This window comes from Acipenser ruthenus, chromosome 3 (genome assembly GCF_902713425.1).
Source record: "Acipenser ruthenus chromosome 3, fAciRut3.2 maternal haplotype, whole genome shotgun sequence".
NCBI lineage: Eukaryota > Metazoa > Chordata > Actinopteri > Acipenseriformes > Acipenseridae > Acipenser > Acipenser ruthenus.
Window position 1 is genome coordinate 32,050,131 of NC_081191.1, and position 12,714 is coordinate 32,062,844.

The 12,714-nt window shown below is 37.6% G+C and overlaps 1 protein-coding gene across 7 annotated transcripts in view; it reads right to left on the reverse strand.

The window, feature by feature from the left end:
* LOC117394896 (triple functional domain protein-like) overlaps positions 1–12,714 on the reverse strand; it is a 189,950-nt gene that overhangs the window by 147,195 nt on the left and 30,041 nt on the right. For all 7 annotated transcript variants that reach the window (XM_059012805.1, XM_059012802.1, XM_059012803.1 and 4 more), the window contains exon 2: positions 7,290–7,343. In XM_059012805.1, the coding sequence (XP_058868788.1) occupies positions 7,290–7,343 (54 nt within the window). The remainder of the gene's footprint in view (positions 1–7,289; positions 7,344–12,714) is intronic.

Consider the following 12,714-nt stretch of genomic DNA (forward strand, 5'->3'; position numbering starts at 1 on the left):
ACCTGGAGCAGAACAAACTGATTTATCTGCAACAAGACTCCTATTTCCACCCCTGCGAATTCTATTACAAACCCCCAAGTAATAGAATATCCTTATCCAACAAGTTACCTTGTTACCGGACAAGTTTGTTTATTTGCATTTGTTTATTTGGTATGCTGAGTTTGAACTTAATTTTTTCCATTTATTTTCAACAGCAAAGCCTTTCACTTACTCCAAGCATGCATATTGGTTTCATAAGTACCCACATCTCTAAAATCATTGAGGAAGGGATGCTTTGTGTGGGAGGTTTGCAGAGTGCTAGGGTCAAAATGTTGTGCCATTCTTTGGATGAGCTGTAGGGTCACATCACTTGCCAAACACTGCTCTCATCCTCAGTCGAGTGCCATTACACACAGTGCTTGGGCTGAGACTGCTGAGCTGTCTGCTAACAAAATGAATGCTGGATCTGTCTACAGCTTTTTGAGACACACAGTAGTCTGTAATAACAGTATGTAGTCACTACCTTTGCCCACTCAAACAGTGAAATAGCAGGCTAATACACATGTTTTTACAGACCTACAGTACATTACTGCACATGTAGTGTGTAGATTCAAGAGGTGGCGTGGCAATTTATCCCAGACACAGAGCTCTGAAACGCACTGTTCAGACTGTGCTTTGTTATCGATACCATTTTTTTTTCCAGGTTACTTGGAGCCAACTGGAATCCATCCAGAAACCCTCTGCGTTCAAAGGTTGAATGTATTACTGCTTATTTAGACGCAGCAACAATAACCTAAACCAGCTACTGTATAAGATGGAATGATGAAGTTAATAAAAGTTATTAAGTATTGTTTCTTGATGTGACCTAGATGCAAAGAAATGCACCGAGTCCTTTCCCTCAAATATTGGTTTGTTTTATTCAATATATGCAGTTTAATTCCGAAACAAAAAGAGAACGCTCAAAGCAAAACAGTACAGAGCACATCCATAGGCGCTGCACGGACCAAAACTTAATTTCAAAACAAAAGCAGAACAAGACAAGATATGTTAACAGTACTGTAGGTTTGATCCTCCAGGACTCAACTCCGCTTCAGCGTGGGTAAGAAGAGTGAAATTGTGCTTTGATGCACCTTGATTTAAGCAGCCACTGACCTCGGAACCCCTCCTTCCTTTTTCACCTCTGGCACCCTGTAGGGGTCTCGTGAACGTGTCGTAAAAAAACCCGGCTCTGGCTCACACTGCCTAAGATAGTGTTATCTTGGTGTGGCCCTTTTGTTCTTTTGTGCTTAACCTATGTTATCTCTTGAGTGCATCGCTTTCTCCAGCAATGTGCGATTGTGTTTATTCCAGCAGTCAGATGTCGTCAGTGCAATTAAATGCAATCTTGCAATCTCGCATTTACCAGTTACTATACCTCCTCTGATAATCTCCTTTTAAAACTAAGAGCGTACAAACCTGTAAACACATATATCTTATATTGCATTCAAACTTCTTTCCATGTTATCCAACATGAAGGAATAAATCTCCTCACCCAAACTGAAAAAATTGAAGCCTGTACATTTAATGTTTAGATTAAAGTTGTCATGTATACCATTGTCATGTATACTAATATATATATATATATATATATATATATATATATATATATATATATATATATATATATATATATATATATATTACACACACACACACACACACACACACACACACACACACACACACACACACACACAAGTATGCTATACAGGCAAGATACTAATGTTGACTTTCTTAGAGAGCCTGAAAGTAGTATAGATTAGCAATGTTTGTGAAAAGAATCATGAACTGAAAAACACAGTAAAGCACGTTTTTTCTTGCTCCAGCAACATGAAACAGGTGTTTATAACTTCCTGCCTGGTGGCTAAATATCCAATTTCTACATACAGTACAGTGTACAATGCTATATGTAATGAAGCTGAAACACTTTTAGAACAAATGTATTACTTACTCACTGCTTTCTTCTGATGTACATACTTCATATTCACAAATATTTTGAGTTCATTAATCAAGTAGAAAATGACAAAAAAAGAAAAAACACAGCACAAAGGTCACTTCAACAGTATATGGCAGTTTTGTTCTAAAACATTAGATACAGACCATATTGAAGGATATAGAAGAACATTTATAAAATAGCAGAAGATAGACAGGCTGACATATGCTGTAATGAACTCAAACTATTAATAAAAGTATTTCTGTTCATGTACAATACTGTATTAAAACAAACCAAGTATTTATCAAGCATCCATCAAGATAAATGCTAGACTTTGCGCTAAAATCCCCCTAAAACATGCATTATAATTGTTGTCAAACTCTGCCAGTACACAGGGGGGTTACATTTAGATTTACTGGTTACATGTGGCCAACATGCAACTTCAGCCGAAGCAAACATGCTCTCCATATGCACATCTCTTTGCCTATAAACCCATGAAATAAATTAAACTGACTTAATTTCTGCTTCTGAATGTCTCATTGATGTTGCCATGAGTTGAGGGGTGGTGGTTTCACATCTTGCATTTCTATTCGTAGCACATAATCCTTTTACATGTTTTTTTAACATTTCGGCAGAACTCTGTAGTGGTACGAGCTGCATTATGGGTGGCATAGCTCTTAAAAGTAGCACTAAACTATTCCCTGCTCAAAAAGAAAAAAAACACACACCACAAAAGGCATTCTCCTTTAATGGAAAAATAATACAAAAAAGTTAGGGCTTGAGGAAGTTTCTTTGCAAAGACTGTTCTCTTCTTGCAAAAGCCCAGTTTAGGCCTCAAGTCAATATTGATCTTGTTCTAAAGCCAAAAGAGGTAGCATTTCAAGGATCTTGCAGACAGGCAAAAAAGCAGCTCGGAAACGTGAATATAAATCTGCATACTAATTGGCTAATACCGGGTCACATATACAGTGAAAAATTATTCCTCTTGGGCCTGTGGCTTCAGATATTATTGCCTGGTTTTCCACTATAAGCCTAAATTCTAGTCAAAATTAATATATTATCTAGTAGCCTCTTAATGCTAATTTCTGGTAAGGCAGCTCAGATATCAGTTTGCTGGGCAATGTTAAAAGACGCAAGTGGGTGATCTAAAATTACATTTTCTAAAATGTGCTATTGAAGATCCTGGAATTTCCACAGGGTAAATACTATACCTGAAACTTCAACTAAGAGAGGAAGAAGAGCTTCCTCCAGTCCTGTTCTCAGACAGATTTTCTTTTCTCTCTTTTATTGTTTTTAGACACCTATTGGTGTTGTAAGTGAAAAAGGGAAGCTGAGCAATTTGTTCCGCAGTGCAGTAAAATAAGCCTCAAATAACATTTTGAGGTTATAAGTCAAGTTCTTTGTTCCTCCACAGGGACATGGGTAAAACAATCACATAGTTGTATGGCTGTCAATACAACAGTTCAAATTTTAAATGAAAACGTAAGCCATTAAACATTTAACCATTTTCATCAATATGCATGTCAAATATAGGTGTCAGACTCTGTGTTTACAATGCAAGATTAATTTATTCTATAGTCTTTACCACACATATAAATAGTCATTAGCCGAATTTTTGCAGTAGTTAACAAAACATAAAAAGGAGCCTACTGAAGGACTTATGATGGCTAATTCAATCAGACAATTGGTGACAGGGACTATTTCCTAAACACATTCACATGACCTCTAACAAGTGGCTCTTCTTTAATTGGTTTAAATAACAGGTTAAACAAAAAAGACCACAAAGGGCTTGCTACCGTCCCTTGAAAAGGAAAATGTTTTACAGCCCGTAGTAGGATAATGGCTGGTTATCTCTTAAACAGCCTGTAAAGGAACCATGGCCGCCTCTCTTTTTTGTCTAATTTCTGCTCTTTAATCAACAAAGAATGGGCCCTGTTAACATGCTGGCAGAGTCTGTCAAAGCAGCTGGTTTTGTCACGCAGCACCCCAGGGTGCCAGAAGATTCCCCTGCTTCCTTCCATGGTTAAGGCTCCCTTTGCACTCTACCACCAGGCTCAGCCTTTAAGAGAAAGGGGGGGGGGGGGGGGGGTGACGGCTAATTCAGCCTTTTGCTCAATTATACTTGATTAGTGATTGCTAAGCAAACATCCCTCTCCTTTCTTGTGCTTTCCGCCTCGATTGCTTCCATGTGTCTTAATGCGGTGCAGACCTGGAAGTCATTCATGAGCGCTGAAGCACAATTGTTTCCAAGTCTCAGGAATGGTGGTCACAGTATATATCGCAAGGCATTTACATGTTTATGGCATTGTGAAGTTTTACAATTAGAAAGTGGCTTAAATAGTAGGCATGGACGTGAAGTTTTATTGAGGTGGTTGCTCCAAGTTGAACCTTTACACTGTTTATTAAGAAAACAGCTGAACAGGCCCTACATTAAACTTTTCTTATTTTTGTGTTACTGTAAAAATATGGACAGTTCACCCAGCACTGCAATACATGCAGTACTGGGCAGAGTAGTTTCAAATACTCTATGTCACTGAAAGTTCAGTCATTCTTCAACTTAACATGGGCTGACTAAATTCTGTATTTTCTGCTAAAACTGCATTGTGTCCTGGGTCTCCCAAATATTACTACTAGGTTTTCAACCTATATATATATATATATATATATATATATATATATATATATATATATATATATATATACATACAGTGCCTTGCAAAAGTATTCAGACCCCTGACCAATTCTCTCATATTACTGAATTACAAATGGTACACTGAAATTTCGTTCTGTTTGATATTTTATTTTAAAACACTGAAAAATAAAAAAAACTGAAATATTTTGCTTGCATAAGTATTCAGCTCCTGTGCTGTGGAAGCTCCCAGTTTACACCGATGAAAGAAATTGCCCTAACGAGGACACAATTACCTTACCATTGGCCTCCACCTGTGAACCATTAAGGTTGCCGTCACATTTTCTGGATAAAAACCCCACTGTTGAATGATCATTGGTCAGGCTGTGAATCTGAAGGAAAATGAAGACCAAAGAGCATTCTACAGACGTTAGAGATAAAGTAATACAAATGCATAGATTAGGGAAAGGGTACAAAATAATATCCAAGTGTTTGGATATCCCAGTGAGCACAGTTGGATCAATAATCAGGAAGTGGAAGCTGCATCACACCACCCAGGCACTGCCAAGAAAAGGCCGTCCCTCAAAACTCAGCGCTCAAACAAGAAGGAGACTTGTGAGAGAAGCCACAGAGAGGCCAACAATCACTTTGAAGGAGCTACAGAGTTCAGTGGCTGGGAGTGGAGTAATGGTGCACCAGTCAACCATATCAAGAGCTCTGCATAACACTGGCCTGTATGGGAGGGTGGCAAAAAAGAAGCCGTTACTCAAAAAGTACCATCTGAAAGCACGTCTGGAGTTTGCCAGAAAGCATGAGAGTGACCCAGCTGCGATGTGGGAAAAGGTTTTGTGGTCAGATGAGACCAAGATAGAGCTTTTTGGCCAAAACTCAAAGCGCTATGTGTGGCGCAAACCTAACACTGCCCATGCCTCAAGACACACCATCCCTACAGTGAAGTATGGTGGTGGCGGCATCATGCTGTGGGGATGCTTCTCATCAGCAGGGACTGGGCATCTTGTTAAAATTGAAGGAAGAATGGATGGAGCAAAATACAGGGAAATACTGCAAGAGAACCTGCTTCAGTCCGCTAAAAAACTGAAGCTTGGGAGGAAATTCACCTTTCAGAAGGACAATGATCCCAAGCACAAGGCCAGAGCAACATTGGAGTGGCTCAAGAACAAAAAGGTGAATGTCCTACAGTGGCCCAGTCAAAGTCCTGATCTCAATCCCATTGAGAATCTGTGGCACTATTTGAAAATTGCGGTCCACAAGCATCGTCCAACCAACCTGAACAACCTGGAGCAAATCTGCCAAGAAGAATGGGCCAAAATCACTCCGATACTGTGTGTAAAGCTGGTACATACTTACCCCAAAAGACTTAAAGCTGTTATTGCAGCGAAAGGTGGCTCTATCAAATATTAATGTGTGGGGGTTGAATACTTATGCAAGCAAGATATTTCAGTTTTTTTATTTCTTAAAAATATTTCCCAACATAAAACCAATGTCACCTTACAATAATTGATTTTGAGTTTCAGTGTTTTAAAATAAAATATCAAACAGAACGAAATTTCAATGTACCATTTGTAATTCAGTAATATGAGAGAATTGGTCAGGGGTCTGAATACTTTTGCAAGGCACTGTGTGTGTATATATATATATATATATATATATATATATATATATATATATATGTTTATTTATTTTTATTTTTTTTCATGTTTGTGGATCAGATGCACGAGACCAGAATTGTTTAGGGTTATGTTGTTCTAGTCGCCACCTTGCTGGTCATTCAAGCTACAGTGAACAGCCCCATCTTGTGCCACATGATCAGGGTGCCTGGGACAAATAATTTGACTGTTTTTTCTTTGTTTGTTTTTCTTTTGCACATTTTTCAATTAATCAGTTTTTTTTTGGTTGCTTTTGGTCCCTTTTGTATATATGGCCATAATTCTTATTTATTATCAGATTTCTTTAAAAAAATGTCTATGTTCACGACATGTTGAAGTTTCACTGTACTCTGTCAGATTTGAGCTGTCCATGCTAAAATATTGTTTACAAACAATAATTTTTTTTTTTCTAAAAAGATTCTTTTTGTGGTTTTTGTTATCTGTATTGAACAGGGTGAGTTTCAGACTATTCACTTGTTTTTATGAAAGCCTAGTGTGTGCACATTCATTTCATGTATGACATGTACCTGTAGCCTTTATAGTTAAGTTATAACCACAAATCTAACAACAGTAAAAAAAAACAGGCGAAAATAGCTCAGACCCTAGATGTTCTCCCTGATTATTTGTAAGTACCACAGTAAATGCAGAGATCTAGTGTGGTAAGCTTGCTTCACTGGGTTGCACTGGAATCACACTTGCTAAAATACGTGGCCTCATGCAATCATGCGTTAAAAAGCCAGTCACCTAATAAGCCGTGGAAAAATCCACGAGCCGACACAGAAACAAAAGAGCACAAGAAGTATTTACACTGTGAAAGCACAGAGCTACATTACAGTACTAAGTGTTAACTGTTTAGTAGAAGCCACAGTTTGGAAAGAAAAACACAACACAACACAATTTCTTTGAACACAACAGAAATACTGTGCGGTATTAACAATTATCAACAATGTACAGGAATTTTGACAACTCCTTTTTTTTATTATTACTATTTTAATACAAAAATATGTAACACATTTTTAATCACATTGGAAAATAAGCCTACCTGCTATTTGGCTGGGGACATCCACCTTGGGTTCACATTTTGGCAGCGTCAGGTCTACAATAAAAAGAAAGAAAGAAAAAGAAAACAAATGTAATGAAACAAGCAAAAACCAATTCAAAAGGTATAAATTCAACAGCAATTTAGGTAGGAACACACAGTGCAGTGTTTGTGTGTTTACATCTACTGTATATACAGGGCTCTTTGTTTTTGGTTTTTATTTTGATCACGTGATGTCCCCTTTTTTTTTGAGCCGACTCAAAAAAACTGTTGGAAAAGTGTTGATTGTGAAACAAGTTCACTTTAGTTTTTTCTCCTGTAACTTGATTGAGACTGATTCTGTTTCATTGATACAGTAAAACAAAAAAAAAGGCAACTAATTTTTAATTAAAACCAAACTGAACACAAAACAGTTAAATTGATTAAATTAGATCGCAATTAAGAGGAAACTGATTTGCAAAACAGGTTATAAGAGTACAATTTTAAATCCGGCAAAAGCAAAAAAAATAAAATAAGAGGAATCAATGACTGTGTTGCATTATGTAGAGTAATACCTGTGTATGCTGTGCTACACATTCATTACATAGCCTTACTGTACATTTCTGTCACTCACACCAAGTTTAATGTCATTGATGTCGTACAATATAACAATCTTATGTGTGAGAGCTGCATCCTCAGTGTACATCGTTTTATGTGTTTTTTGGGATGTTTGTTTCTGTCAAAGCTTGTGAACTCCTTGATGGATTGACATATAAATTTGTATACGTGTAGACACAAAACTGGCTTGTAGATTCACTACGGATTATTGTTAACAAAAGAACCAATAAAGTTTAGGTTTTCAAGCAATTTTACTGATGCAATCAAACCCTCACATTCAGACCCCGGAGCAGCACTTAACTCCTCTGCTTCTGACTGAAGCCCAATGGGTGTACCTCGCATTACTTAAACATCCATGGATCTGATTAAACCAAAGTGTCCATCGTCAGTGCTATCCTGCCCATCCCCCCACCTCCTCCAGCACAGCCTTAAGAAACCAATGTAATTTAATATCTGAATTTTAATGGCACAGCTGCACCTCCTGTCATCTCTCCTGGCTGGCATGAACAGTGGGGGTGTTAAAGCATTTGAAAATCATTTTTTTCAACATTTTCACTATAGTGCTACGGCTGCCCCGCGTTATAAATCAACTGAGACATTAATCCCATATCATTGGTCTACCTGACAATCCACTCTGCTTTGGATAAAATTCAGTACTGGAATTAATTTTCCATGCACTTGGCAGGTCTAAATAAATACTGCCACCTTAAACCACATTACATTTTTTTTTTCTGTTATCATAACATTGGTTGTCAGCTACAGCATTATCTACAACCAGATTGTCTGGTACATCATAGAGCTAATAAAACAACTTTGCTACACCCATTTTAAAAGGTTTGTATCCTGGATTTACCAGGTACTTTCATTCAAGTCCCTGCGATAAAATGTCTAATGCAAAAAAATAAAATAGAAAAAGCAGTTTCTCAGCTCCAATAACAACATTATAAACAAGAACTCTTCAGGACATTCGTCTGAACAAAAAAATACAAGTACTGTATACACAGTTGCAGACAAATGTATTAGCACGCTACACTTAATATAAGACACTTAAAAAAAACCATGTTAAAGACAAGCATTTAGTGAACATTAGCCACCAATTAATATGACAAACAATACACAATTTCTGGTTGTTTAACATACAATTTTTATATTAAAAAAAAAAAAAAACACAACACACACTTAAGCAATTTCAAGTATTTGTTTATGACAAAAGCATTGGCACCTTTACATTAAGTCTGTAAAAATGCAGTAGAACTAATTTAAAAATATATATTAAATTGATTGAAAACCATTACACAGTAACTAAGCTGCATTATGAAGTCAATAGGCAGAAACAATAATAGGTAATTACTTCCAACATCTGTTGAAAAAGAACATTTTGGCAACACAGCTGATGCTGGTCAGGACAAAGGAGCTGGATCCACGTTTCAGAAAAGCACTTGTAGCGAACTACAACAAAGGAAATGGCTATAGAACAGTATCATACGGAATACCAAAACCCACTAACCAGCACAAAATTCAAGTTGTACCACAGAACAAATTAAACTGAAACACTTGAAAGAATGGCCATCCAAAGAATACCAGGTGTCAGAGCAGCTAAAAAAAAAAAAAAAAATCCAAGATTACCAGCCAAGGACGTAAAGAAAGATGTAGAAGCATCAGGCATAACAGTGCACAGATGAACTGCACGAAAGGCACCTGAACTCAGAACAGTATGTACCTAAACCTCTAGGGCTGGGACAATGCATCGAATCACTGGAATAACCATCTATGGATAAAATAACCATTGATGATTTGAAAAAAAAAACAAAAAAAAAAACAGAAAAACGCAACTCAGTAGTAATAGGACTGTTTTTTATTAGGACCGGCAAAAAATAAAATCAACACTCTTATTCCTTGCTTTTCCTTTGATTCCTTTAAATAATAATAATGATAAAAAACCCCTTCCCCGCCCACTATGCAGCACGTACGTTTTCAGAGAAAGCATCACAAAAAAAAAAAGTTTTTTGGAAGGAAAGGTAAAATGCGCTGTTTGTGGAGTTTTAATGAGCTTCTGTGGCAAAACCATCAACCTGCAGGATCATTTAGTTAGACAAAATACGACAGCAGGAACACAAGTAAAGAACTAAAGGAAGCAACACATTCAGTGACAGCTTACTTTGGAAAGAAAGTTGATCCAAAAAGCATCAGAGCAAAAGAAATAACAAGCCTGAGAGTGGATGTTGTCACACAAGATATCAGACCTGTTAGTATAGTAGAGGGAGCTGCGTTTAAAAATCTGATTGCGAATCTTGCTCCGGGTTATGAAATGCCCTGTCGAAAGACAATCTCCAAATTCAATACTCTGGATCACGAACGTGCAAAGAAAAAGCTTTGACAGGATTTAAGTCAGGAGTGTCTACCGATGTATGGACAAGCATGACACAAGAAACGTTTAACAGTCACCTGCCATTACATTAAGCAAAACTGGGAACTCGAGTCAAAAGTATTACAAAATTACAAGAAAATTACACGAGAAAATTACAAGAAAATTACACGAGACACACACAGCTGTGAATTTAGCAGAAGCGATCAATCAGATAAACACAGAGTTTGAAGGGGCTACAAAAGTAATAGCTTGGGTTCATGACAACGCGGCCAACATGTGCAGAGCAATATCTTTGCTTTCTGCAAGCGAGCGTGCTGTGTTACTTTTTGGTAAAGTGGCAACTGTGAGCTGTGCAGGGCACAATATAAATCTCTGCATTCAGAAAAGCTTGGAGGATGTACGACAAGTCCACACGTTAGTGGCAGCAACAAGGAGACTGGTTGCACATTTTAAAAAGAGTGAGTTGGCAACAAGCAATTTAAATAGGAAACAAACAGAAATGCTGAACACAGAAAATGCACCACTCCAGTTAATACAGGACGTACAAACAAGGTGGAACACAGTTTATTATATGTTTGAACGCCTTCTTGAATTAAAATGGCCAGTTATTGCTGTTTTGTCAAACCCAGATTTTACTAAAGTCTGAAGCAGCTACTTTAGATCCCACGAAGCTAATGGCTCAGATACTATACAGCAATTCAGACTGGCTACAGTACATTTGAGTGCAGAGAAAAACATTACGGCTAGTTCTTTGTACCCACTTGCAACAGGGATAAAACACAGACTGAGTGAAGTTCCTGATGAAGAGGAGATATCGTCTTCTTTAATCAACTGATTTGCTAATTCCAGTTAAACTGAGTTTGAGAGAGAAGCTAGTGCATAATTTGTCTCAGGGATTTTGTTTAAGTAATGAGGTTATGCCACTGCTTTTTGTGTCATTTCTTGACCCCACGATTTCGCCATCTGTATTAACTATACGAACAGGCCAAAGCCCGCGTGTCTGAAGCACTGTCTTCCAAACTAGTGAGGCTGGTGGAAGACGACCTCAAAAATGACGGAAAATCGTGTCTGTACAAGTGAGTGCAGCACAGAGGACGACTTCTTATTATTATTATTTGTTTATTTAGCAGACGCCTTTACCCAAGGTGACTTACAGAGACTAGGGTGTGTGAACTATGCATCAGCTGCAGAGTCACTTACAATTACGTCTCACCAAAAAGACGGAGCACAAGGAGGTTAAGTGACTTGCTCAGGGTCACACAATGAGCCAGTGACTGAGGTGGGATTTGAACCGGGGACCTCCTGGTTATAAGCCCATTTCTTTAACCACTGGACCACACAGCCTCCTTACCTGTTAAAAAGAAAACGAAAACCGAACAAGCAATGGAATTGTTACTTTGTGGACAGCAAGAAATACAGACTACTTCCAATGAAACCTTAATCCAACAAGAGATGATGATTTATGCTTCTGAAACTCCAATAAACATCAGCGAAGATCCCCTGATTTGGTGGAAAAATAACCAAACACGCTTTCCCAACCTAGCAGCCTTGGCAAAGGGCATGTTAAGTATCCCTGCAACATCGGTCCCGAGCGAGCGTGTGTTCAGCAAAGCAAGGATGATTGTGAACAAACTGCGTTCTTCTTTGAAACCGGATAATGTGGATGCCATAATATTTCTGAATAAAAACAGAAAATAAGCTCTGGAGAGAGCACAGACTTTGTTATTCTTGTGTTCCCCATTGGAGTTTTTTTTTCCCCCTATAACCCGGTTGCTGTCAAGACATCTTAAGGTCAGACAGTAATATTTTTAATGTTTTATTAACTTTTTGTGGGAAACCTCGCCGACAGTGTGACTAGACATAAATAATTATAAATGTGTAGTTTTAAGTTCAACTGGAGAAACGTTTACTTTTCAGGATTATATTTGATGAAAATATATCTACTTCTTAGCAGTTCAGGGACTGGAGAGATTCATGTGAGAAGATCGAATGAATGCAGACATGTGTCAAAACATTTTACAAAGCACAATGATACCATCTACTTGTAGGCTGATTGGCAGACAGTTTATCTTCCAACATGACAATGACCAAAAGCATACGGCTAAGTCACCTCTGGAATTCCTGAAGAAAATGAAGATAAAGGTTCTGGAATGGCCTGCGCAAACACCAGATATCAATCCAATAGAAATGCTTTGGACTGATCTGAAAAAAAGCTGTAGTCAAGCATTGTATATCCAATCTGTCCTATTTGAAAGAAATATATAAGATTTCACCAACAAGATGCCCTGCTTAAGAATGATCAAATGTCTCTGTAATAAAATGAAGGTCACACAAAATAATACAAGTAGGGGTGCCAATACTTTTGTTATGAACAAATACTTCAAATTAAATATGTTTGTTTTCTGATAAATATTATTTGTTACACACTATGTACACAACTTTTTTTTTCTTTTTTGGTCTGTG